General features: G+C 35.8%; 1 protein-coding gene across 6 annotated transcripts in view; it reads right to left on the reverse strand.

Moving 5' to 3' along the window:
- The window catches only part of FAM49A (family with sequence similarity 49 member A), a 53,755-nt gene that overhangs the window by 9,149 nt on the left and 20,683 nt on the right, over window positions 1-23,923 (reverse strand). For 2 of the 6 annotated variants that reach the window (XM_030448279.1, XM_030448278.1), the window contains exons 4-5: window positions 9,639-9,718; window positions 690-811 (exon numbers count right to left, since the gene is read on the reverse strand). In XM_030448279.1, coding sequence (XP_030304139.1) covers window positions 690-811; window positions 9,639-9,708 — 192 coding nt within the window. In that variant the 5' untranslated portion in view covers window positions 9,709-9,718. Of the gene's footprint in view, window positions 1-689; window positions 812-9,370; window positions 9,447-9,638; window positions 9,719-11,501; window positions 11,559-23,923 lie in introns of those variants that run through there. The other 4 variants (XM_008494980.2, XM_030448280.1, XM_030448281.1 and 1 more) reach the window with 4 other exon arrangements.

A 23,923-nucleotide genomic window follows, 5' to 3' on the forward strand; every position in this document is an offset into this window, starting at 1 on the left:
AAGAATAACAAGCAAAAGGTGGTTTGGAAATTTCCTAGTTCACTATTTTGGAAAGCAATTATTGTTATACACAGAACAATCGTAAGAAATTACATTGCACAGAAATATGAAATTCCTTTCCCCTTTCTTTTCAGATTCTGATGGTTTTTACATCCTGAACATATTCACATTTTTAAGCAACTAACAAGCCCCACTAACAGTAACTGCTAAGCTGATTCAGGGAAAGGTTTGATTAGTTGAGCCAAATTCTAAGTTATAGTTCAGAATTGTATTTCAGGATTCATTTCACAGAATAAGAGTGCAAAATTAATATATAGCTATAACATGGAAGAACAACTGTTTTCAACTTTTTTTATAGTTGATTTCTAACATCTAGAACATCTAAAGTCTTCAACTTCGACTTCTACCATAAGTTACATGAAATGAGGTAAATGAAATGGTGCTCCTCAGACGGTACAATAATTACTAATCATAAACATAAAAGAGATTCCAACAGCCATCATTTGACAATTTGAGATCAGGGATTTATATCCAACTTTACATCAAATCTGTAAGATATTTTCTAAATGAAACGATAATGAAGATTTTCCTATCATTTCACAGAATCTGCTTGGATACAGGACAGCAGCAAAGAACACACTGAGTTTTGCTTGATTTTACTTCCAAAGAACTGTCATTAACAAACATACATCTCTAATTTCTTGTCCAGCTCCTTTGTAAGCCTGAAGGTCTGCAAGCATACTTTCTGAGTCCTGTAAAACTGCACTGATCTGATTCCATACCTCTCTTTCTCCATCTGTGGGCTGTGCATCTAAGAAACAGAAAAGTGAAACGCATTAAGTCAAGAGGCAGCTGCAGTACAAATGGCAAGATTACTCAGTTCCACTTAACAATATTATATCCACTCTGACATGTTTTTTGAAAATACCAATTATACTGCATTCTGATTCTGCTAACGTCCAACTTCCTGCTTTCTATAGCCAGGAAAAACAGATCAGTTTTTGTACACTGGCTCATAATACCTTTTTCTCAAAAAGCAACATCTTAAAGTAAAGCAGTATAATAAAGCAATGTTATTGGAAAATAGGATAATGCATCAGTCGTTTAGTAAAAATGTCCCTCTCTTTCATGAGCTCTACAGCTCAATTACAACAAATTGTTCACTTTTCTTGCAGCTTGGGGATAAAATCAGGCCTTTCAGTGGATGGAGCAGTGGGATACTAAACCACCTGGACTTTCCTGCAGGCTTCCCTAACCAAAGTAGTTTATTTCTCCTTTTGTAAAACATAGCTACAGTATTGTGAAAAATAGATGTTTTTCTTATGTATGTCAGAGATTATTCCTGCTACTAAAATAACTGTTGATGATCAGTTTGCAGGGTAAGAGTGAGCAGTAGACCTTGAATGTTCAGAAAAATGACATTTGGAAGCAGATCCATTTTCCCATTCCAATCCCATCCAACAGGATTTTCACAGCAGTGTGACAGCAGGGAGTCACATTATTCCCAGAACACTGGCACATTAGACAAGGTGGAGATCATCTGCCTCCTTCTGCTTCAAAACATGAAGACAACTGGCACTCACTAAAGACTGGATGACCTACATATAGAATTGTAGTCAGCACAATCACATTGTCCCAGAAGACTTCTATTCAGACATAACTCCTTTATTTTCTCCTTAAATTTGCTTTAGCTTGTAAGGATAGAATTTTAAATTTTATGGAATAAAATAAATACTTTAAAGGTGAATCTTAGGATTTGAAGACTAATGGTTTGAATTAAAAGCAATGACATAACTTCAGTTCAAAACTCACAGATTAGGAACAGCTGCTGTACACATCTCTACGTTAATAAACATTAAAAATGCTTTTTCTATTTAGTCTTCTTGTTCTCCTTAATAAATGAGACAGAGTTGTCCACTGATATATCAGTACAGGATTTGTTTACCCACCACCCTTAGAAACAAATGAACTGGTTCACCTTGGAGAGTATGGAAAAAGAAAGAATTCTCTCCGCAGTGACTCAGGATAGGGTTATTTGTTTAAATGTGCCCATTATCTATAGAAATTGCATTAATGAGACACAAATGGCTGAGATTTACATGTCTGTAGTTCTGAAGAAAGTAATACTTAAAATCTTTCCTATATTCCTAAGACATCATGAGGCCCATGAGACTGGGCACATTAAAAATGCTTTCCTTATATTCTGGAAGTCTTCCCTAATTTTGTTTAAAAGATAGAGCAAGTGAAAGTAAAAATAAGATGGGCTTAGTCTGCTGGGTTTGACATCTGAAGTATTTAGTGTAACTAGGAATTCCATAGTCCTTCAAATAATGAGGGAAAGCAGCACTCAAGGGAAAAACTACTCCAACCAGGAAAGTCACAGCTGACACAGGGCTGTTGAACTGAACCATCAGTCACATTAATTTCATTAATTTTACAAAGTAACTGACTGGCTTTTTCCCCAAGCTGCAAGAAATGTCAGGTATACACTGGAAGGAGTCTGACACCTTGTGATTAGGGGAAAAAAAAAAAAAAAAGTAAACACACCTGAATTTAATGAAGAAAGTGGTAATCCTGCTTAATAGATACATATATAGAATAGAGTAGGGGGAAGGTAAAAGTCACCTATCAATTACTATCTATTTTTTTAATATTTAAATAAAAGTTAAGTAAAGTAACATTTTCTGTGAATATTAAGAGAAAAAAGTGAACAAGTATTCCATTAGTACAGTTCATGAGTGTAAAATATGCATGGGTTGGTTAACACAGTACTTGTATGTTACTTTTTACAATTTATTTGCTTAAAAATTCTTAGAAATGTAGATGCTACAGACTGCTCATCACTTTGGGACTTGAAACTGGACTTTAGTAACACCCTTTATTGTTAGTCTTTTTCAGATTTTCCCAGATCATCTTTGGGAAGTTGAGGGAGGGCTGAATATTTGAAACCCATTGAGCTTTCTATAGAACCCAAGCACTTGGGAAAGCAGTAGCAGTAGGAGGGTAGCTGGGTGGAAGAGGGAAAGTAAGGGAAGGGAGAGGAAAAGAGCTGTGAAGGATATAGAGCAACAGGCTTAGCTTGCATTTGCAGAAGCAGTTTATATTTATGCTCAAGATATTTAGCTTAAAAATAAAAGTAGGGAGGATGATTCAGGCTTCTTCAAAGAAATAAAAACCAAACATGCATCTTACTTATTAAATACACGTTATGTTAACAAATGTTCTGATAAGACCACGGCCATATTTCAAAAGGGATTCTACATGAAGAGCTTGCCAGATATGGGCAACTAAAATACCTGTAATTGATCGTTTTGAAAAAGATTTTATCATGCTGGCAATAACAATGGTAATAGTAATAGCAACTATAACAACAGCAGCAAAAGAATACATACTTCTTCATGACAAACTTTGGTTTTTAAAACTGTTTTTTTTCTATTGCAACAATACCAAAGCTTGTTTCTCTGAGTTAAAAAATGCCATTCCCAAACCTCAGTGTGGGATCACTGCTTGGCAGAGCTCCACTCTCATCCTCACACTGCAGAGAACCAGCATGCCCTTAAACAACTTAAGCCCACATATAAATAAAACCATAGCCACTGAAAACCACACTGAATGCAAACCCTCTCAATACTAAATTAAAGTCTGTATATTATCAACAGACTTAATGCATTTCGAGTCTGAGTTTTTAGAGCACTCGTGAGTAGCACTCAGAGTACACTGTCTTTAATAAAATAGGAAATCCTTTCACCTCCCTTTACCAAAATGTTTCTAATATGAACCCTACACCTGATAACTAAAAGACTTGTCTCAAATTATTTGAAGAATCAGACCAATTTCCATATGCAGATTCTACTAGCAAATTTATTTAGAAAGCAAGTATTTTAGCTCTGGGAAGAAATGTAATTCTACTGGCTCCGTCAGAAATAATCAGGATATGACAATTATGAGCATTTCATAAGCAAATGGTTTCATCTTTACACCTGGACAGGGTTTCAAAAAAAAAAAAAAAAAAAGGAGTGGGGGGGAGAAAGCTGGATCCACTACAATCCATTTGCAGATGAATATTTGAGGTGCATGGTTGCTGCAAAAGTAGAATAATTATTCTTTTCTTATAAAACTACATGTCACTTGTTAAAAAAACCCACAAAAAACCCAACCAAAAACCCAACCCTACTAGCACAGGGTACCTACCTCATTCTACATTAAGTGTTCATTAGAAAAAAATAGCAACTGCTATGTAGGTAAGACATTGTTACCACAGGACAAGATTAAATACAAAAATAATAGATACAAAGCCTTCACCAATACAAAATTAAATATAACAACATCTCAGTAATTAATTTTTACGAAGAGACAAACAGTCTCTTACTTAGTGAGTAAAACAAGATGCATTAAAGACTCTGTTTTCAGCTTCTCTTGTCCACTGAGGTGGGCAGTAATGCCACCAGCCACTGACATCAAGTTAGAGAGAAGTACATGAATTTAACTGCATAATGGTGAAGTCCTTTTTCAGGTTTGTCACCATCACAATGATTTTTCCCATTCCAGTCTGAGACAAAACTAGATTAAGAGCTTGTTCATGTACTTGGAAATGACAAATGGCATTGCAACTACACTAAATTATGCAATTTAGTGGGTACCATAATCTGTTTTATTGCTCTCTATATTAAAAAGAATAGCATTAGGTAGAAACAGTACCCTACCCTGTGTACATCAGGTTTTTTTCATGTCATCCTTGCTAAACTAGCTAGAACAAAGTGAAGCCTTTCTGTTAATACTTTGCTAATCCCTAAATTGTTAATACTTGCTAGAGGCACAGTGCTGTGCCAGGGCTATCAGTGCCAGGCTCCAGCTCTGTGGCAGATGAGGAGCAGACAGCAGCTCCAACTACGAGGCAGCTTCTTGCTAAGGGCACGCTCTGAAGCACAGGAGACAAGTGTAAGAGTTGTAACTTCCATCAGGCTGGATGCAGATCACATCTCCAGCCTTGCTGCTTGTGGAGCAAGGTTATTAATTAATATCCTATTACGCAAAAAGTGGGCAGTCGATCTGCTGCTAAACATGTTCTAATAATAGACACTTTTAATCATACTGAATATAATGATAGCTGAAAATTTAATTAATCATTCTGGAGATGCGGGGGCGGCATCCTAGAAAATAAGTGACCTTGATTATTCGGGGCATGAAAGGGATTAAATTAGGATCATGTACCAAACCCAACTAGCTAGCATTCAGGAAAAAAGAAAACCTGTTCAGGTTAAGGTTAGAGAGTTTGGTCTCAGAAAAGGTATCTGTATCTAAGGAGAGGATGGGATTGAAGATGTCACTTAAAGACACCTCCTTCTAATAATTTATATGCTTTAGTCTTTTAAGATTGAAAACAATTTTTTTTTACCTCAAACTTCAAATTATTTCCAAGAATTCACGTGGAATTTCAGGCAAAGAAGCCTAAAAAAGGCTCTCTCTGGACAGAAGTAAATTAATAAATGTTTTGCAAAGAACACTCATCATAAGCAGTTATGGAAAAGCCTCAAATATGTAACATTCATTTACTAATGTAAAAATGTCAACATCTAAAGAACAAAACAGTTTTTGAACCAACAAAATCAATTTCAAGAGAATTCACCCTGTGGCCTGATGGAATCCTGAAACCCAGAGACTCTCAAGATGTGCAATGCCCTCACTCTTTGCCCTCACTCTTTCTAACATTACCATTGAGTTTAGAGGGGAGTGGGAATTAAGGTAAAATGAGTGGTATATTATAAATTCCAACACACAGGAGTTTGATTGGGAATGCCCACAATGAGATTACGTGTAAAACAACAATACAGTTCACCACCCAGGAACAGATTCTTTTTCTTCATGTAAAGCTTTCAGCAGATCATAAAAAGAAGAAATTTGGCTGAATGCATGTAATTTGCATTTCACCTCAAAGAAAAGGCTTTTTCACCTGCATAGGGAAACACTATTCCCCATATCACCCATAGAACTTACCACAGTTCTCATTTGTCCCTGTTTGCTTTCTCAGCTGAACTGAACTGATGTTCATACTGCTTCTCCTTGCACAGATCCAGAGTAACTCTTCTACTCTAAAATTATTATTGGAGACCATCCAGAACTGCTTATGCTATAACAACATTAACTGATAATAATGATGGAGTCAAGTATGACCATGGAGTTATGAAACATGTCTCCCAGTCTGGAATGACAAATAATGCCAAAAGAAGGTGTCATAAGTGCAACTGATGATATCAACAGCTGCAGGAAAAGGGAAAAAAATATTAAATTATTTAGACTAAACTTTTCTAAAGAAAAATTAAAATAGCTATTTAAAAAAAAAAAAAAGCAAAACCAAAAAAACAACAACCAAACAACTGGAAGGTGAAATTTTGAAACTTACTTATTTTTGTTTCATTATTTTTCCCATTTTCAATTATAGCACAGGGCATAATTTGAAACCTCACACAAATTTCATTTAGATGAGAAAATTTTTTATTTCTAAGTGTTCCTGCTTCTATTTGTCCATTTTAAAAGAAACAAGCAAAATACAGTAATGGAATTTTTTAAAAGATACAATACAAGATTGTCCTCAACAATTTTTTCATCAAAACAAGAGTTCTGCACTGGGAAACAATAATTCACAAGACAATAAACCAATTTTTGTTGCTCAGAACACTCATCCTTACAACACATTGCCTATAAAATGTGTGTTATTTAAGGATAATAAGAGAAAACAATAAAACAAAAACCTACTATGTTGATCTGACTGTGTAGCTTCGTGACTGACCTAAGATATCTAAATCTGTACACAGCTGCTTGCCTTCCTCTCCTGCATTTCTGCTCCCATTCACGTGCTACTGCTGGGGCTCTTCCAGCCCTGTCCTTATCCACATCCCCTTGCCCTGACTGGAAGATTGCTTAGGAGGTGGGCAATGAGACATAAGGGAGTCTGGTGGTTGCTTTTTTTTACAGCCAGTTCTTAGCAAGTTGACTTTGCCACACAGATAACATTCACTATGGGTGCAATCATGTGTTTGCACATTTCAGTTCTTCCATAAGTATATGAAAATATGTGGCAAAGCATCAACCATGGGATGACCCCTTTGGAGCAGCACAGATTAAATTAAATGACATTCAAACCTTAATGATTTATTTTTCCACACTTCATTTACATAAACACATTACTATTGACCAACTTCAGTCTATAAAGACTCTTCCTTTTGAGGAATGGAGACAGATCGTATCTGTTCTACTCCTGCATGCAAAGTAAAATGCTATCTCTGTTTTAGTGGGTTTTTAAGCAATATTTGTGTGGCTCACTGCTGTGGCACACTGCCTAGCAGGAGGTACAGTACATACCAAATGAAGAGCAGCAAAAAATCCCTTCAAAAATACAGGGCAGCTGCCTCTGAAAGCTCTGTAGACACTTCAGTAGTGCTGACAAATTTACATTGATATGGTTAGCTTACAGCCAGTGAAAAAGAGCACAAAACCTAGAAAGCAATATGCTGATGCAGATAATGAAATACAGTAAACACAACAACTCAACATACCCCTTATCCTGTGAATAGACAACTGTAGTGACCTTTTCAATCCATGGACCTGACTGGAAAACTCAGGACACAGAAAGTAACACATCCAGCAAGCTTGACACTACAAGTGTCCTACACTTCTGAAGGGCTAATTAAAGGAAACCAAAGCACTAAACTATAGGGATCTTCAGTCACATTCCTTTGACACAATACATATTTCAAGCCATAAAAAAACTACAAGACTTTACTCCTCAAGTAAAACATTTTAACTACTTGCTCAGGAACATCAGGCTCACTGAATTTTTGAGATTATAATTTTGTCTCTCTCTAGGAAGTTGTGCCTGTGCATTTGCACTAACTACTGCTATCCTTCCATGGGAGAGGGTGCTTCACCCTGTTCAGTTCCTGGAAACTCACTTAGAAAAAAAAGCAACCTGTGCTGCCAAGGCAATAAAAAAGGTATTTTCCCCTCTCACCACCAACTCTGCTCTGCCAAGGATTCCCACTCCCAGACCACCTGGGTCCTGCCAAGTCTGCAGCCTGGGCCAGGACTACTTTTTTACCTTCCATAGCACGATGGGACTAATTAAACTCGGAACCTCAGAGTAGCTGAAAACCAATAGCTTGGCAAAGCCACAGAGCACTACTGAAGCCTTCAAAAGTTTGATAGAAAAAAAATACATGGTAGTTTGGATAAAGGTTTGATATCATAGGTGTACAATAAAATTCTCAAATTATATAAATGGAAGAGAAAAAGGGATACGCAGCTCCTTGTGCCTTCTTGAAAATGCAAACCAACAAATTAATGGTTTTTCATTGTTTAAAACTTCATAATGGTGTAAGATCTAGATGAAAAAATTAATATACGTGCAAAGTTAGTCATACACTCTGGCTCTGATCCAAAAAAGCATGTTTCAACAATTTCATGACATTTACATACGTGTTTAAAGGACTTTTAGAACCAGTGTTTCAGAGTACTTGTCTATGCACAAGTCCCATGTAAGTAGCATTTTTCAAAAAAGCAATTCAGGAATGAATGATTAAAGAAAATAATTTCAGGGTGGTAAAATGTGTATCTAATCACCTGAAATTATATCTTAAACCATGCTTCAAAATAAAGTTATTTTAAAAACACTGGCTTCTCTCTAAACTATTTTTTTAGACTTAAGAATGAAGGTGCTTAGCATTTTAAATAGAAAACATTTTACTTAGGTAGTGAAGTAAGATTAAATCCATATTTAAGGATTTTATGAGAGGTTTTAAATACAATGTCTAGAACTACATGCAGGGAAACTGTAACAAAGTGAAATAGCTTTGAATCAGATATAGTGTGACAAGGAAATTAGAATGCAAAACACTGCTTTGCAGACTAATAACCATGCAATTAAGAGAGATGCAATCAAGCACATACACTTTGAACTCTTCCTACTTTTTAGAAACTAAAGTAATCCCAGTTAAATCATCACTGAACCAGGAAAAAAAAGTGCCACCTCCACTGCCCATATTTTTTCAGCTTTTTATTTCCAATATGAATTTCCATTCAAGGAAGCAACATTAGGAAATTAATTTTTAAACTCCAATTTGTTAAAGAAATCTGAGGTCAAGTTCATTCATATGTGAATTTAACAAGCAGATCTATCATTCTGCTCCCTTCTCTGCTCAGAACGAAGCTGAGTAATTTCGTATGGTTTTATAAATATCAAAAAGCAATATTCAACTGAAGTGTAATTTGATTTGTTTGCAAATCCCTTTTGAATTGCTTTATGATGCGTAAGCACATGCAGTTTGCTAGGAAATAATAAGCAAGGAAGGCAAGCCAGGCAAGAAGCTTTGCTCACTTTCAAAGTCAAGGAAAAAATTTGGCCCTTGATCAAGCTCTGTGCAAGTGAGAACTTTTAAAAGATTTCCCATTTGGTTCCTGAAAAATAGAAAAGGAAGAGAAAAGGAGTCCGGAGTGAACAAATTATTTTAGAGACAAGGACTTGGACAGACTGGTTCTGCTGGAGAATACATACTGCAAGCAATTAGATTTTAGAAGTTTTTCCTCAGTTTGCTGTTAAGTCAGGGAAAAGATTCTCTCATTACCTTATAATTGTTTGAACTTACTTTCAAAATCCAGGAAAAAATGTGGATAGTTTTCAATTTCCCTGGTAAGGACCTTAAGAAGATTACCCATCCCAGCAAACCTAGTAAATGCAACAAAATCATAAACAGTTATATACATAAACTGAAGACTACTACAAGTAAGGGCTTGACACAGTCTGCATTATCAATTAAATATTTTGGCAAGTTCTGGATCAAGAGAAACATTTTGGTGGTCAATTCTATGGTATTTATTCATTAGAAGGGAGAGAGTATGACATTGTATAAAACCTGAAATCATTCTATTTAACAAATTGAAATCTAATCATAGAATTTCAGGTTGGAAGAAACCTCAAGTATCATCTGTTCCAAGCCTTCTAATAGTATAGTTCCTCCTACATCCTAAACATCAGTATAGTATGAATATACTACAGTATACATATTCTAGAGTATGCTTATATGATTTAACCCATGGTTTGCATTCTTGCAAAATCTATCCTATTATATGAAAATAACTCAATTTAAGGAAAAAATATATCTAATTGTTTCTAACCAGTATGGTTTTATAAAATAGTTATTAAAATCTATCAGAAAGAAAAGCTAAAAAGCTTCCACTTTTTAATATTCAAAAATCCTTGTATGCATTTTTTGAAAAAAAGAAGAAAAAGCTCTATCAAGCTCTGTCTTTTTAGTTTTTATAATTATCCTTCATCTTGGAAGCTTCTGGATTTGAAGTTAGAAAAAAAATTCAAAAATTAAAAGTAACCTGTTCTCAAATAAGCATGGAAGACAAGAAGGAAGTGTAATTGAAGACAAGTTTTTTACTAGTACAGTCCTTAGGAAGATACATCACTCTAAAACTATTTATAACTATTGCTTTCTTGGGTAAACTTAATTTTTTCTCAGAAGAGAGAAAAATTAAACCACGCAAGTAACACATAAGGATAAAGAGGTCTGCCTGGAGGAATGTAATAAAATGTAATTTTAGATTTAAAATTCAAGATTGAAAACTGATTTTTACCTCAAAAATAAGTATTCTTAGTACTCTAAACCATGGCTCTTGGGGCTCACATATGATGTTCATTTTTTTTTTTCCCCAGTTTTTCTCTTTTCCCACATAAGGAATCAGACCACCAAAAACTTTTTCTAAGCAGGTACATGGCCAATACTCCATATGAGGAAACAAAGTTTTTATCACATTTTCCCCCTAAGCATTACAAATGTAATCATGAACTCCAATTCCTACATGCATGTAAGAGATATATCTATATTGCAAGAACTCCCTGGAAGCTAATGGAAGGCTTGGAGCTTTCAAAGCAGCCATTCTATAAAGTGATATAAAATTAATCAGTAATCTGTTCAGAGCATGCAGCTTCCTCTAAACAAAGCTTTTCCTCGTTAGACAAACTGCTTTGTATTGCCTTAAATGTTTTTTCAAAATTTTCTCTCCAGAACAAATCCACTGAGCAGACTGTCAAGCCCTTTGCAATAAGCAACATCTTGCATATACAATATTGAAACACAATGCAACATTCTCCATTATTCATGAAGTAACATCTATGTATATGTAGAAAAAAAATTTTAAGTTTTACTTTCAGAATCCGAGTCCGACTTTCCTACAAAGGGGAAAAACATGCAAACAGAGCAAAGTACATCTTATACAGCATTAAAACTTGAATCTTCAATAATTTTTAACATTTTTGTCACACTAATATAATAAATTTTTATCAGCATCAGGTAAGAGGGACAAGACAATGTGCATACACTTGTCTTCCTTTTCATAACCTCAAAAGAAACAGCTTATATTATTATGAAATACCATCACAATCTGTATTATTGACTGAGTTTGAAATCTTCACTTTGAACTCATTTTAAGCCTTATCTTACCTCATTGCCTTCTATCTTCAGAGAGTATCCAACCATTTCTTCTACTGCCAAAGTCAGCACTGCATCCAGAGCCCAGTTTAGCTGACAACACAGCGGGGCAGCCTTTGTGCCAAAACCCTGAGGAGATGCTCCCTCATTTGCATTGACTGGCTTGAGGATATGTGCCCAAGCTCTGGCTTCTGATCCTTCTTATGAGAATACAGAACACTACAGCTCTGGAGATTTCAAGTGTGAGTATTTTTCCTCAACTTCTACTATATTATATAGATTATTTTCAATTTTATTCACCTCTCCAATTCCTCTGTAGAAACCAATTCAGCTATTTACATCACAAGCATGAAACAAGAGACCTGTCACAAACTCCATGTGCCCATTTCCATGGTCGGCCTGCCCTTGAAGGCACTGGTATGACAACATCTATTTTCAAGGTATAACAACTCCCAAAGTAGTGATATTCAGTACCAACACCCAGAAGAAATTATTCAGGCAGCTGCTAAGCATGCTTATGACTGCAATAATTTCTTAAGGCTTTCCTAAAAAGCACAAAAAAGCAAACCAAAAAAAAAACCAACAACCAGATCTAGTTCCAAGAACCTTTTACTTTAAACTATAATTCATCATTCAAGACTAAGTTTTTAATTCTGTATTAAAAGGCCAACCTTCACCTTAGTGGAAGAGCAAATAAACATATTTCCTTGATCCAAACTATATTACTTTGTTCTGCATAACTTGCTGCTTCCCAGTACCTGGATCTTCCAAATTGTTTTTCCCTGGAAACTAATAACAGATTCCAAACTCCAGGAACTTCAAGTCAATTCCAGGATGATTTGTAATGAGATTTCAATGTACTAATGTTAAATTCTGGGCAGGTCAGTATACATATTGTGGTTGAAACAGAAATGCAAGCAAACAGCTGATGCAGAGGAGCCAATCAGAAAAGTTTAGCATAAAATTCCATTTCATTAAACTTGAAAGCATTTTATTTTACTTACTGTAAAATCAGCTTAAATGATGAAATAAGACCCAATGCATATATAAAAATATTGCTGTTACAGCACTCCCAAATGATAGCAGCTTCTCTCTAGTGCCAAAATCCCTTAAAATTTAAGCTTCTAAACATTATGCTTTAAAAATGATGACATGTTGACATGAACATGGTATTGGCTATTTCATGTTTTCTACTGTTTTCCAATCCATTAAAGCTTATCCTAAGACATTACATAAGCTTACAGAAAATACTTTCTAAGCTACTGTTGACAGTTTAAAGCTCATAACTCAATTTTTGATGTTCAACATTTAATTAGTGGCACACAGACATTAACCATAAAAACAGTAATGAACAAGAAAGCACATTTAGCATTTTGCACTTTATATAACATTATCCAGTTTCACGTTTAAGAGATGAGCTTGGAACAAAATAACAGACTTCTAACAAATCAGTTTGTTCCTCAGCTTCCAATAACTCAGTTTTAACATTCTAGAGGCCTTACCTAGGATAGGAAAACAAATTATTTCTCTCTCACTAAACCAATCAATCTCTTTCTTACTTGTGATAGATAAAATACTACCCCAAAAAAACCCAAATCAAAATGTAACCCTTCAAATCTGCCATGTATTATTTATACATATACTAAAAATATACGGATATTTTTATTTAATATATGTTGAAATATAGCCTTGAAAATTTAGTAATTCTTCACTAACTGTATATTATCAACTAAATATTGCATATTCAAAGCTAAGAAACATGTTATTCTACTTTTATTTAAAATCATTGCTTACACAATGTTTCAAGCAATTACGTATTTTTACAGTGTGGAGTTTTGTTTCATTTTTAAATGATAGATATAGCACCATATAAATTGCTAGAGAAGCACTACTTCATTTCTTCTTCCTTTTCCTCTAAACCTTCAGCATCACTGTAGCTGCACTGAAGATGTAACAGACAAAGCATTTAAACCTTGTGTTAGTGAAAAAGGAGACATTCACCAGCTCAGCCTTCTGCTGCTCACCAGTGCTCCTTTGCTAGACACTATTTCCTAAATCTGATTACATAAACAGGCTAAAAGGCTTTTGTCAAAATGAGCTGGATCAGCAAATACCTACTGCTTAAACTCATTTAGATCACCCTAACAAGTGGGGCTGGGGGTGTTTTCATGAGCGGCTCCATTGGGAGTTTCAGGAGAAACTAATTCCCAAGTTCATGGACAGCACTTGTTTGGAATGGTAACTTCTAATGGCACATCCACTCAGGCAGAGACAGCCTGAAGAGACTGTCCCAGTTTGAGGGAATTGTACTGCTCTAAGCATATTAACATCATGCAAGAAGTGAAACTGACCCTCTTGCCTGAAAAATTAACCATGGTTTTAAAAAAAACCCACCTGCATCTGAACTCAAGAAGATCTCTGAGACTAAAAGCATGATTGCAAATCACTGTGATATTCACCTATTAGTGCAAGACTCAGAAAATGGTCCTATTATATTAAGGAATAAAGCAAAAATGAAACAAGATTTGAAAACACAGGATTTTTTAAACAATTATCTACTTTGTTTTCCAAAGGAAGCCCTCTACCACTGTTTTTTTTTGTTTGTTTGTTTAGGACAGCAAAGAAGATACAAAATACAATTTTTAATTGCATTTGTCCACTCTGTTACTAACATTTCAGCTTTTTTTATTTTCTTCTTCTAGGCAATAAACATTCAAACCTCCTAATCTCAGAGTATTTGTGTAAAACTTGCTCCACAAAAACTGGAATGCTGCAGTGCTCAGAGGCATCCATAGAGTGAAGCTCCAGGCAGAGGTTGGAGCCCTTTTCAGGTGGGTGTCTCACACCTCCCTCCCTCCCTCCCTTAGTTCTCCCTCTCACCATCACTCTGTGAATGGAGTTCTGCAAGGTCACTCAACAGAGCTGACATCACCATAGGTAAAGATCTGGGACTATTGTGGTGGAATCAGGAACAGTCAAGGAGGTATTCTGATTCATCTTCAAGGCAATGACATAAAATCACTGGAGTTAGAAGTTGGGGTATCTAAATCCCAAAACAGAAATAGCAGCAACTCTGTCAAAACTATGTTAGAAGCTCTTCAAAAAGCTTTTTAAGCTCAATCACGATAGCTCACGTGTCATGACACCTGACAGTGCTCCAAATGCATTCAAGTATGATGCCAAATATAATACAGGAATTGTGTCTCACAGAAAACTATATTTCCTCAAATATCCACGTCCCTCAAATATTATTTATATAGGTTTATTTTACCTATTGCTTGCCATTCTGCATCATGGCAATTCATTAGCCCTTCTTCTGTATTGTACACCATATTTATCCCATCAAAACCCAAAGTTATGTTTTTTTTAAAAAATCATCTCTCCAGTTTTCTTAGAGTGAAAACTATTTTCATGAATACAGTAGTATAATTATCTTTGGTAGCATCATTATCTTTTATTGGTAAATGTCTAAATTTTAGAAACTTTTAGCAACTTCAGTTGCACTGATGAAGAGGTACGTAAGAACTGGTGTTTATTAGCCTCACTTGTGCAAATAGTTTTGAGAAGTGGTATTATTCCTCGAGGGACTTTATTTTAGAAATAAGCATAAGATTGTATTATTATATCATGAAAAAAATGTAAAAATAATCATACATTTGTGTTTGAGATACTAATTGCAAAAAAATTCCAATGATATATCACAGTGAAAAACCAACAGTATTCTCTATCAAGGTAAGGGGACAAACACACCCAAGTGCTTTAGAAGGCCAGCTACACTGATTTTCTTCACTGTTGGCCTCTAAATACTGTATATGTAACATTTTCAAAATGTAAATAAAATACTCACATGACAAGATACACCAAGAAGCAACCACACAGAAGTGAAGAAAAAACAGTGCCACACATTCCTTATGGAGGTGAAGCATAAACAGAAAAAAAATCCCAAACCAACAAACAGAACTCAAACCAAAAAAAAAAACCAACCAAACAATAAAAACACCAAACAGATGTAAAGAAGTGAAAAGTGGAATAAGAGAAGAAAGTTGCTCAAGGTGAAAGTAACTGAAGATAAAAGAATCATTTCTGCTTTGAACAATTATTTTATTGCAGTTCCTAGATAAGCAACACTTCAAACCAAGAGCTTTTGCTGTTAACAGATATGCACACTGCAGGCCACAATTAAAACCTACAAAAAAAGTGATGTAAGTCAAAGGGAGTTAATTAATGGTTTGTAATGACAAATACAATTTTCACTAATCATAAAATGTTAAAAGAGCTGGCCAACAACATTAGCACTTGTAGCCCCAAGGATTAAAGAGGTTGGCTCGTTGTTGCACTAAAATCAAAAGCTTAAAAAAAAGGATTACCTGAGATGAACTTTTAATTTATTCAACAGGGGGATTTCTCTAGCCCAGCCCTCACATTGGAACAAACTTTGAACAGAACTCCTATATATTTTGAAAATGCATAACATCAGAAGAGCCACCATGAAAGCATGAAAACTGGGCAAGCAATATATCTGGTATCTGATTCATAGGTTTCAAATGAAGAAAAACCAAAAACCCAAACCCCAACAAAAAAAATGCAGAATGGAAGCCAATTAAGTAATCAGAATGAAATTATATTTCAAATTAAGAAGATACTGTTGCACTTTGATCCTTCCGAGTGTACAGTAACCAAGTTTGAATATGCAATGCATACACAGATGCTCATACATTAAACAGGGACAGACTTTCCCTATATGTAATAAATGGAGCCTCTATCAATTGATGCTGATAAGTAAGCAAAGCAGGATACTCATATTTATCAAACTGATACATGTAGTGGAACAAAACAATCAGACGCCTCTGATTACCGAGAAGTGGGTGTGAGCCGGTATCAAATCCACCTGTGCCCAATTAGGGCAGGCCCCCTATTGAGCATGTGCAAGACCGGGGGCCAATAAAAGGTGAAACTCACAGCCACAGACTAGCTCACTCCTGAGCACTGTATTACCTTTATTGTGCCACTAGTGCTCTCTGTGGAGTCTCGAACCTGGGGCTTTCGGCACTGCAGTACTGGGTCTTAACCAGCTGCGTCACGAGAGCCTCACCTTAGAGGCAATGAGCGCTAGTGGCACAATAAAGGTAATACAGTGCTCAGGAGTGAGCTAGTCTGTGGCTGTGAGTTTCACCTTTTATTGGCCCCCGGTCTTGCACATGCTCAATAGGGGGCCTGCCCTAATTGGGCACAGGTGGATTTGATACCGGCTCACACCCACTTCTCGGTAATCAGAGGCGTCTGATTGTTTTGTTCCACTACAGATACACAGAAGAGATGCCTTCAACAGAAACAGGACAGGCTTGGCCAGTTCAAGTATTTCTTCCTTCAAAACAAAACCACTTAATTATTTTCCAGATGGAGTCTGACTTAGTTCTTCCAAACTCCTATAAAAAAACAGCAGCCACATCCTCATCTTCCTTCTAAAATTTTCTTATCCTTGTCTTCTCTCACCAAAATTATAAAGGAAAGAAAACCATGTCAGGACACACTTAATAAGGATTTTGGCATTTGAACAGCTACCTGGTTTCAATGTTTGTGGATATAATGAGTGCAAAATCTAGTCTAGATCATATGCATTCATAGATACAAAATGAGAAACAGAACTCAGGTGAAAAATCAAAAAGAGAAAAAAAGGTTGCTGCTGCTTTAAGATAGATGCAGACTGGGTCCATGGCACTTTTGTACAAAACAGCCTGTCTTGACAATTGTTTTTAGTTAATAGGCTAGCACAGTAGCCCTCTTAATGATGTAGACATAAAGTGTCTTAATTTTGCATTGTATCTTAGACTTTAATAAGTGCATTGCTTAGTAAATCTATTTTCAAAGTGTTACCAAAGTTAACAAAGTTATATATATCAAACTTATCAAAGTTACCAAAGTGTTTTTCTTACACAGAAAGCCAAATGATCTCTTGTGCCTCAACACGAGCTGCTAAACACTCCAACTTTTTTTGGTATATTAGGAAGTCTGATATTTGTCTAAGATGACAAATAAGAAAAGAGTATTGTGAATGGTGCTGAATTAAAACCATCTTTTTAATTAAAAATTAGATTTCTTGGAAGTGTAAATGAAAACTACAATAACATATAGACCCTGACAGGCTTTGCAGTAATCAGTCAAATCAATACTGGAAGCTATTCGTAATATAGCAATGAAATCTGCACACTAACTTTTTATTAAGACAGTAAAATTGAGGCACAGCAGTGATTTTACATCCTATTCCTATTTTGCTATAAATAGCAAAATTTTGTTATGCATAGCAAAAATATAAATTTTGCTATAAAGTCTATATTTAGCTAATTGGCAAATTTGAATGGGAATTGATCACCAGCCCATTTACAACATGGTTTGCTCCCTTCCCCACATCAAGATGCAGAAGCCCCTAGAGGCCCACACTACACAAAGAAAACAGCACATTGTTCAGCCATGTGAGCAAAGTCAGAGGCACACAGAGAAGCTGACACTGTCCCCTTGTTCTGACAACCCTGCAATGCACTCGGGGGATTTCCTGCCAAGGGGATGTATCCAAAGGCCAGTGCACCTCACAGGCCTGCGCTGACCCAGCCGGCCACGGGACCATCAAAGAAGCCAGAGGTTTTGATCCAAAGCAAAGGAAAAAAAATCCCGCTTTAAATGAAAACTGTCTAACCCATCCAAAATGCTTTAACACCTCTACACCTTAGCAAAAGGCCATGACTAGGATCTAATTGCTAATTTGTGTTAGCAATGAACCATCAGTGCTAACTTCCTTCTGCAGTAGATGCTGAACTGAATTTTCACAGAGGCTAAAGCCCCAATGCCAGGTGGTGAGTTTTTTCTCTTCCCTTACTTTTCTAACTGAAGCCAAATGAACCTAGATATTTTCATAACCTCAATTTCCAGGGATGGGGCATCCATAATTTCCCTGGGCAACCTGTGCCAGTGTCTCACCACCCCCATAAGTGAAGAATTTCTTCCTAATCCCTAATCTAAATCTACTCTCTTCCAGTTTGAAACTGTTCATGCTCATCCTATCACTCCGTGCCCCTGCAAAAAGCCCCTCTCCAGCTTTCATGTAGGTCTTGTTCAGGTACTGGAAGGCTGCCCAGAGACTTCTCCAGGTTGAACATGCTCAGCTCTCTCCTCCTGCCTTCACAGGAGAGGTGCTCCAGCCCTCTGGTCATCTTTGTGGCCCTTCCTCTAGATTTGCTCCAAGAGCTCCATATCCTTCTAATGCTGAGGGCCCCAGAACAGGACACAGTGCTCTAAGAGGGGTCCCATGAGACTGGAGGAGAGGGGGAGAATCTCCCTCACCTGACCTGCTGGTTGTATTGCTTTCCCTCTCCCTCCTACCAGTACTCAGAATTTAGTTTACAAGTTGACTGCATCTAAAATTATGAAAACCATAATTGCTGCTGGAACACTGAAGTTTATGGGTGAGCAGGCTTAGTAGAGAGTGAGGTCTCAAGGCTGGTTAAGGTTCTTTGAAGGGCCTCCTAGCCCAGCATCCAACACAGGCTACACCAGCCCCTGGCAGCAGTTCCGAGTTCTCCACATGGACAGAAATCCCATTTTTATTTGTCTGTATTCAAGAAGTTTCAATTAGGATTCAATCAAAATTATTGATGTTAAGTACAATAAAAGTCCAGAAAGAAGAAAGCTGATTTTACTTTTGCAGCCTGTGACTAAAACTGAGATACATGGGGTCAGGAATGCTAGCTTTGAAATGCCAGTTATAGGCATTAAAAAGAAGTAGTTACATCCAATATTTTCTTACTGCCTGTCTGAAAAGGCAAATCAAACTTTTTTAAAAATACACTGTATTTAGGTTTGGAGCAAAACTTACGTTTTATTTTTAAAGAAAAAAAGATCTAAAGGTCTTGTTGGTTCCATCTGCATTTGTAACTAACTCCCCATTCACACGTCAACAGAGGTGACAGAAGTGAAATGTGAAAGAAACAGACTCTTGTAAAAGTATCATTCACTACTTTTTAGCAACAATTCAAATTATAAACAAGCATTTAAATAGTTCATTCAAAACTATTTTAAGAAACAGCCATGTAACCAGTTGAATTGTGTGAAAATGACACGCGTAAACTTAATGACACAAATGACACACAGAAACTTACATAATGGATGTACATATATGCATATATATATATACATGCACACACACATGCACACAGAGAGCTCAGAGTTCCTTGAGGGTTACAGGAAAAAAATAGATAAAGCACAATTACAGTCATAACACCATAATAGTAAATCAAGATTAAAATCATCAACTTAACTAAACTTTCTGCCTGCTGACCCAAAGCCACTGACACTCTGGGTGTCCAGAGACACAAGCATTTGTACAACAGCCCAGTGCACACCCAGGAGGAAAAAGAACACCTGTGTGATTTCAGCACTAACAGGGTCTTAAAACCTGGATACCTCCTAGCCCATGACTTAGATGACATGAGGTCTCTGTATGACAGGATGGGGCAGAAGAAACCCTCAAGCATTCCTAATTTCATGATAAACAGATAGGAGAAATTTTCTGACAAAAAATGTGCTAGTATTCATAGTTAAAAAACTCCACATTTTGTCATACATCACTGAAATGTGTCTGGAAATTGAGCTACCTTTTCTTCCTTCTCTTCTGAGCCAATCGTTATTTTAGTTGCACTTTATTCAACTCATTTACAAATAAAAGCAGCATAACAGAAAACATCAGAAAAGCCTTAGACATTTATTAAAAAAAAATGCTTAGTGACTGAACATTGAGGTTGATGGGAAGTAATGGAAATTTAATCAGGGAAAAAAAAGTTCAAAGAAAAGGGTCTACAGAGTGAAAAGGAATGGAAAGACCTAAATCAACATATGTTTCAACAGTGCAAAAACCTGCCATTAAATTGCAGATGATGATATTCTTTATTATAGAATGTATTTTTTAAAAATACATTTATATTGAAAAAATATAAACACATATGCAAGATAAACTACATATATATATATGCATATACATATCTTAGTCTCAAGGAGTCTGAACTTTTAAATTTTATATCAAATCTACCGATTTATTAATGCTAGCATCCAAACTATTCAGCAAATAAGAGTCTTTATGAAAAGAATATATTCAAGAATCAATAAATGTTAAGAATCAGGCACAGAACAGACATTTGGAAACTGTCTCACCTCTCTATTATTCCAAAGAAGAGTTATTTGAATTCTATGAAAGTACAACTAAAATACGACCCAGCTCAGTCCTGTACTCCCCTTTTGTGCATACCCTCCACAATATCACCCAAGAAAAGGCACTAATTTCAGTCCACTCCTCTTCAATTCAGTTCTTGCAGAATCAGCTTGTTCTAGTTCAGTTTGCCCAGCCACCCATCTTCCAGCCTCAAGTGCTAAAACCAAACACTGCCTAAAATAACCAAAATTATCACAATACTTCAATAGCTTGAAAGAAGATCAAGCTTGGGTTTTTTTTTTTGTTGTTTATTTGCTTCTGATCAAATTAAATATGAAAATAAAGCGATTCTTTTTTCCTAGAAGTTTACACTTCTGTAATAAATGATTCCTACATTTTCATAGAATCAAAGAACAGCAGGCTGGAAGGAGCCTCCAGGATCACCTGTTCCAATCTTTCTTGGCAAAAGCAAGTATTTTAATATCTATTTTCAGACGCATATTTTAATATGCTTCATCCAGAAACTGAATCGGCTACCATAAACTTCCTAAAATGGCAAAGATAATAAAAGATTATTTGAAAAACATGCTACAATCAGCATATTGTGGCCAGCAGAAATAATCCAGTAGAAATCAGGAGAGCTGTCTGCTACCTGATTTGGTTCTGAAAAAAGGCTGCAGTTAAGGCTGTTATCCACTAAGTGGCATTATCAACTCAGACACCTTATTTTGACAAGAAGTAATAATAGCAAAGTGCGTGAGTTTACTTCCTAGAAACAAATTGATGGAAAACATTTTCTCTGGATGATTCCTTTTATTCAAGTTTGTATTTCCCTGAAATTTAGACATAGTTCCAAACAGTCAAATTACCAGCATTACCAATTTACTTTCACATCAAGACATTTGTAAATATTTAGCAGGATGGTCAGGTTGGAAATAAAAAGTATCCTGACAGATATCTTAAACAAAGCAACCAAAATATCAGAGCAAGAAGTTCATATTAGATATATAAAGGTATAATCAAGTATTTTCAAATCCACTGAGGTTTCATAAGTGCTGCATATCAACAATTTGAGTATTTCCTGTTGCGACGTGTGGAATAATCAAAAGTCACACTTGGTTTACTTTAGATAGATGCTTAGATTACTTTCAAAAACTACTTTAAAAAAAAGTAACTCACAATCAGACTGATTCTACATGATGTTAGGAGGCATTAAAAAGACTACAAAAACTGGGGAAGAAAGCAAAGTATTATGTTTCACTAAGGATTAGTTTTCAAAATATTATTTAAGTGTTAATGACTATAAATACAGTGGTTTTGCAAAACGTCTACTGGAACAAAGCATTTATGAATAGTACTAATAAAGAAAATACATTACAACAGAACTCCCATTTTAAAATATTTTCCCCCCTAATGTTCGCCTTTGGCCTTTTATCAATGCCAATTTATACAAATATAAAAAACTACTGAAAATAAAGTGGGAAAAAATTGGTCTATATATCCTATATAGTATAGGAAAATTAAATGAGCAACTACTTCTGTCTCTCTGTCTCTACAAAACATGTATTTTAAGCCTGTGAAATGTCCTACACATGCACTCAAAATTCTGAGCATACTTCACTGCTAGAAGGACCAAGACATTCCTTTTTTTTTTTTTTTTTTTTTTTTTTTTTTTTTTAGTTATTTTTTTCCCCTCACTGGTCACAGAGGAATTGCATTAGGACATAGTCCTTTTTCCCTACATCCGCCTACGACAAACATTTGCTGCAAGTCAGCGACTCCAAAACCAAATTGTTTACAATTAACTCAAAAAGCCATTAAAAAAATTGTTTCTTTGTTCCAGTTGGAAAGAGAGACAGCCAGATGTGTGGCTTGTTGATCTTGCTCTTTTCTGACCTCTGAGTGTAGGAAGAACTGCAGCTGAGGAAGGAAGTCAGCAAGTTGCGCTAATGAAGGTGAACACCACAAAAAAAAGTTTGCAATTTTTTATCATTTAAGAAAACTCCTTGAAAGAGCTTTTTATTTTAAAAAAATAATAAATGCAAAGCCTTACTTTTTGCTATTGGTGAAGAATTTGAGCCTTTGTTTGAGAAGCCAACAGAACCTGCATCTTCTGCTACGTTTGAAAAACTCTACCCTTAATTTCAAGAAGTTCATCAAGTTTCACTGCTGTAAACTAGAAGCTCATCATTAACACCTGCTGGGAAGCCAGCATCCTCTGGGGATGCAAAATTCAGGAAAAGCATTTTGATTTGACCAAAATCAGGCCTACAGCTGGATTCCAGACTGACAGTGTGCCTACTTCTTTAGAAAACACATCTGGCCTACAATGCAAGCACCAAACTGCAGTTACCACAGTACCTTTCTTCAAGCTTCTCCCTGAGTCACATTTATGTGTTGTATTTGTAAAACACCTGGAAATGAATTAACTAGTAATCTGTGTTGAAAACTTCATTACATGGTATTCCTTGTGACAGTAATGAACATGCCTGCACAAGATGTGCTACAAACATAACAAAGAACAAACCCTCAAAGACTGCACAGTAACAGATGTGCAATATTATCATCTGGCTTCTGAACTTCAAGCTATTTTTTAAAAACTGTCTGAAATGCATTTTGAGATTCTATGACCACAGTGCTCCTCATTTTATTATGGTAGCTTAAACACCAGAAGTAACCATACCTGATGTGTATGATACCTAAGGACATATTTGCAGGTAGAACAAATTTACTCCAGAGGTTCACCTTTAGGTATTACTTCTGGCACCAAACCATCAATCTGGACTCCTTATGCAGCTAGAGAAGATTCCCAAATGTACTTCAAATATCCAAATCAATTGTCTGAATTCAGTTAAGTGTTTGATGCTGCTCTCTCTGCATTGCTTTCTTCATCTTAACAGCTCACACTAGTTTTGCTAAAAAATTATGCCTACTCCTTGTCAATCAGTTACTATTTTAACAATATACTTACCATCTGAATTTGTCTTTCAATTTATCTTTACTATTACATTATTTAAGAAATCCTAGGTATTCTTAGAAAATAGGAAACTGAAAATGAAAACTAGTTTATTCCCTTTCCAGACCACATTCTCCTGCCTGCTGAAATTTAAAAACCATTAATAGATAGATCATTGTATACATGTGTATGTAAACAAAAAATCATTTCTGCTAATATGTATACAAATATTTAATCTCATAAGAAAATTCAAATTCTGGAGAATTAAAACATTATTTCATG

Source organism: Calypte anna, chromosome 3 (genome assembly GCF_003957555.1).
Source record: "Calypte anna isolate BGI_N300 chromosome 3, bCalAnn1_v1.p, whole genome shotgun sequence".
In the NCBI taxonomy this organism is placed as follows: Eukaryota; Metazoa; Chordata; class Aves; order Apodiformes; family Trochilidae; genus Calypte; species Calypte anna.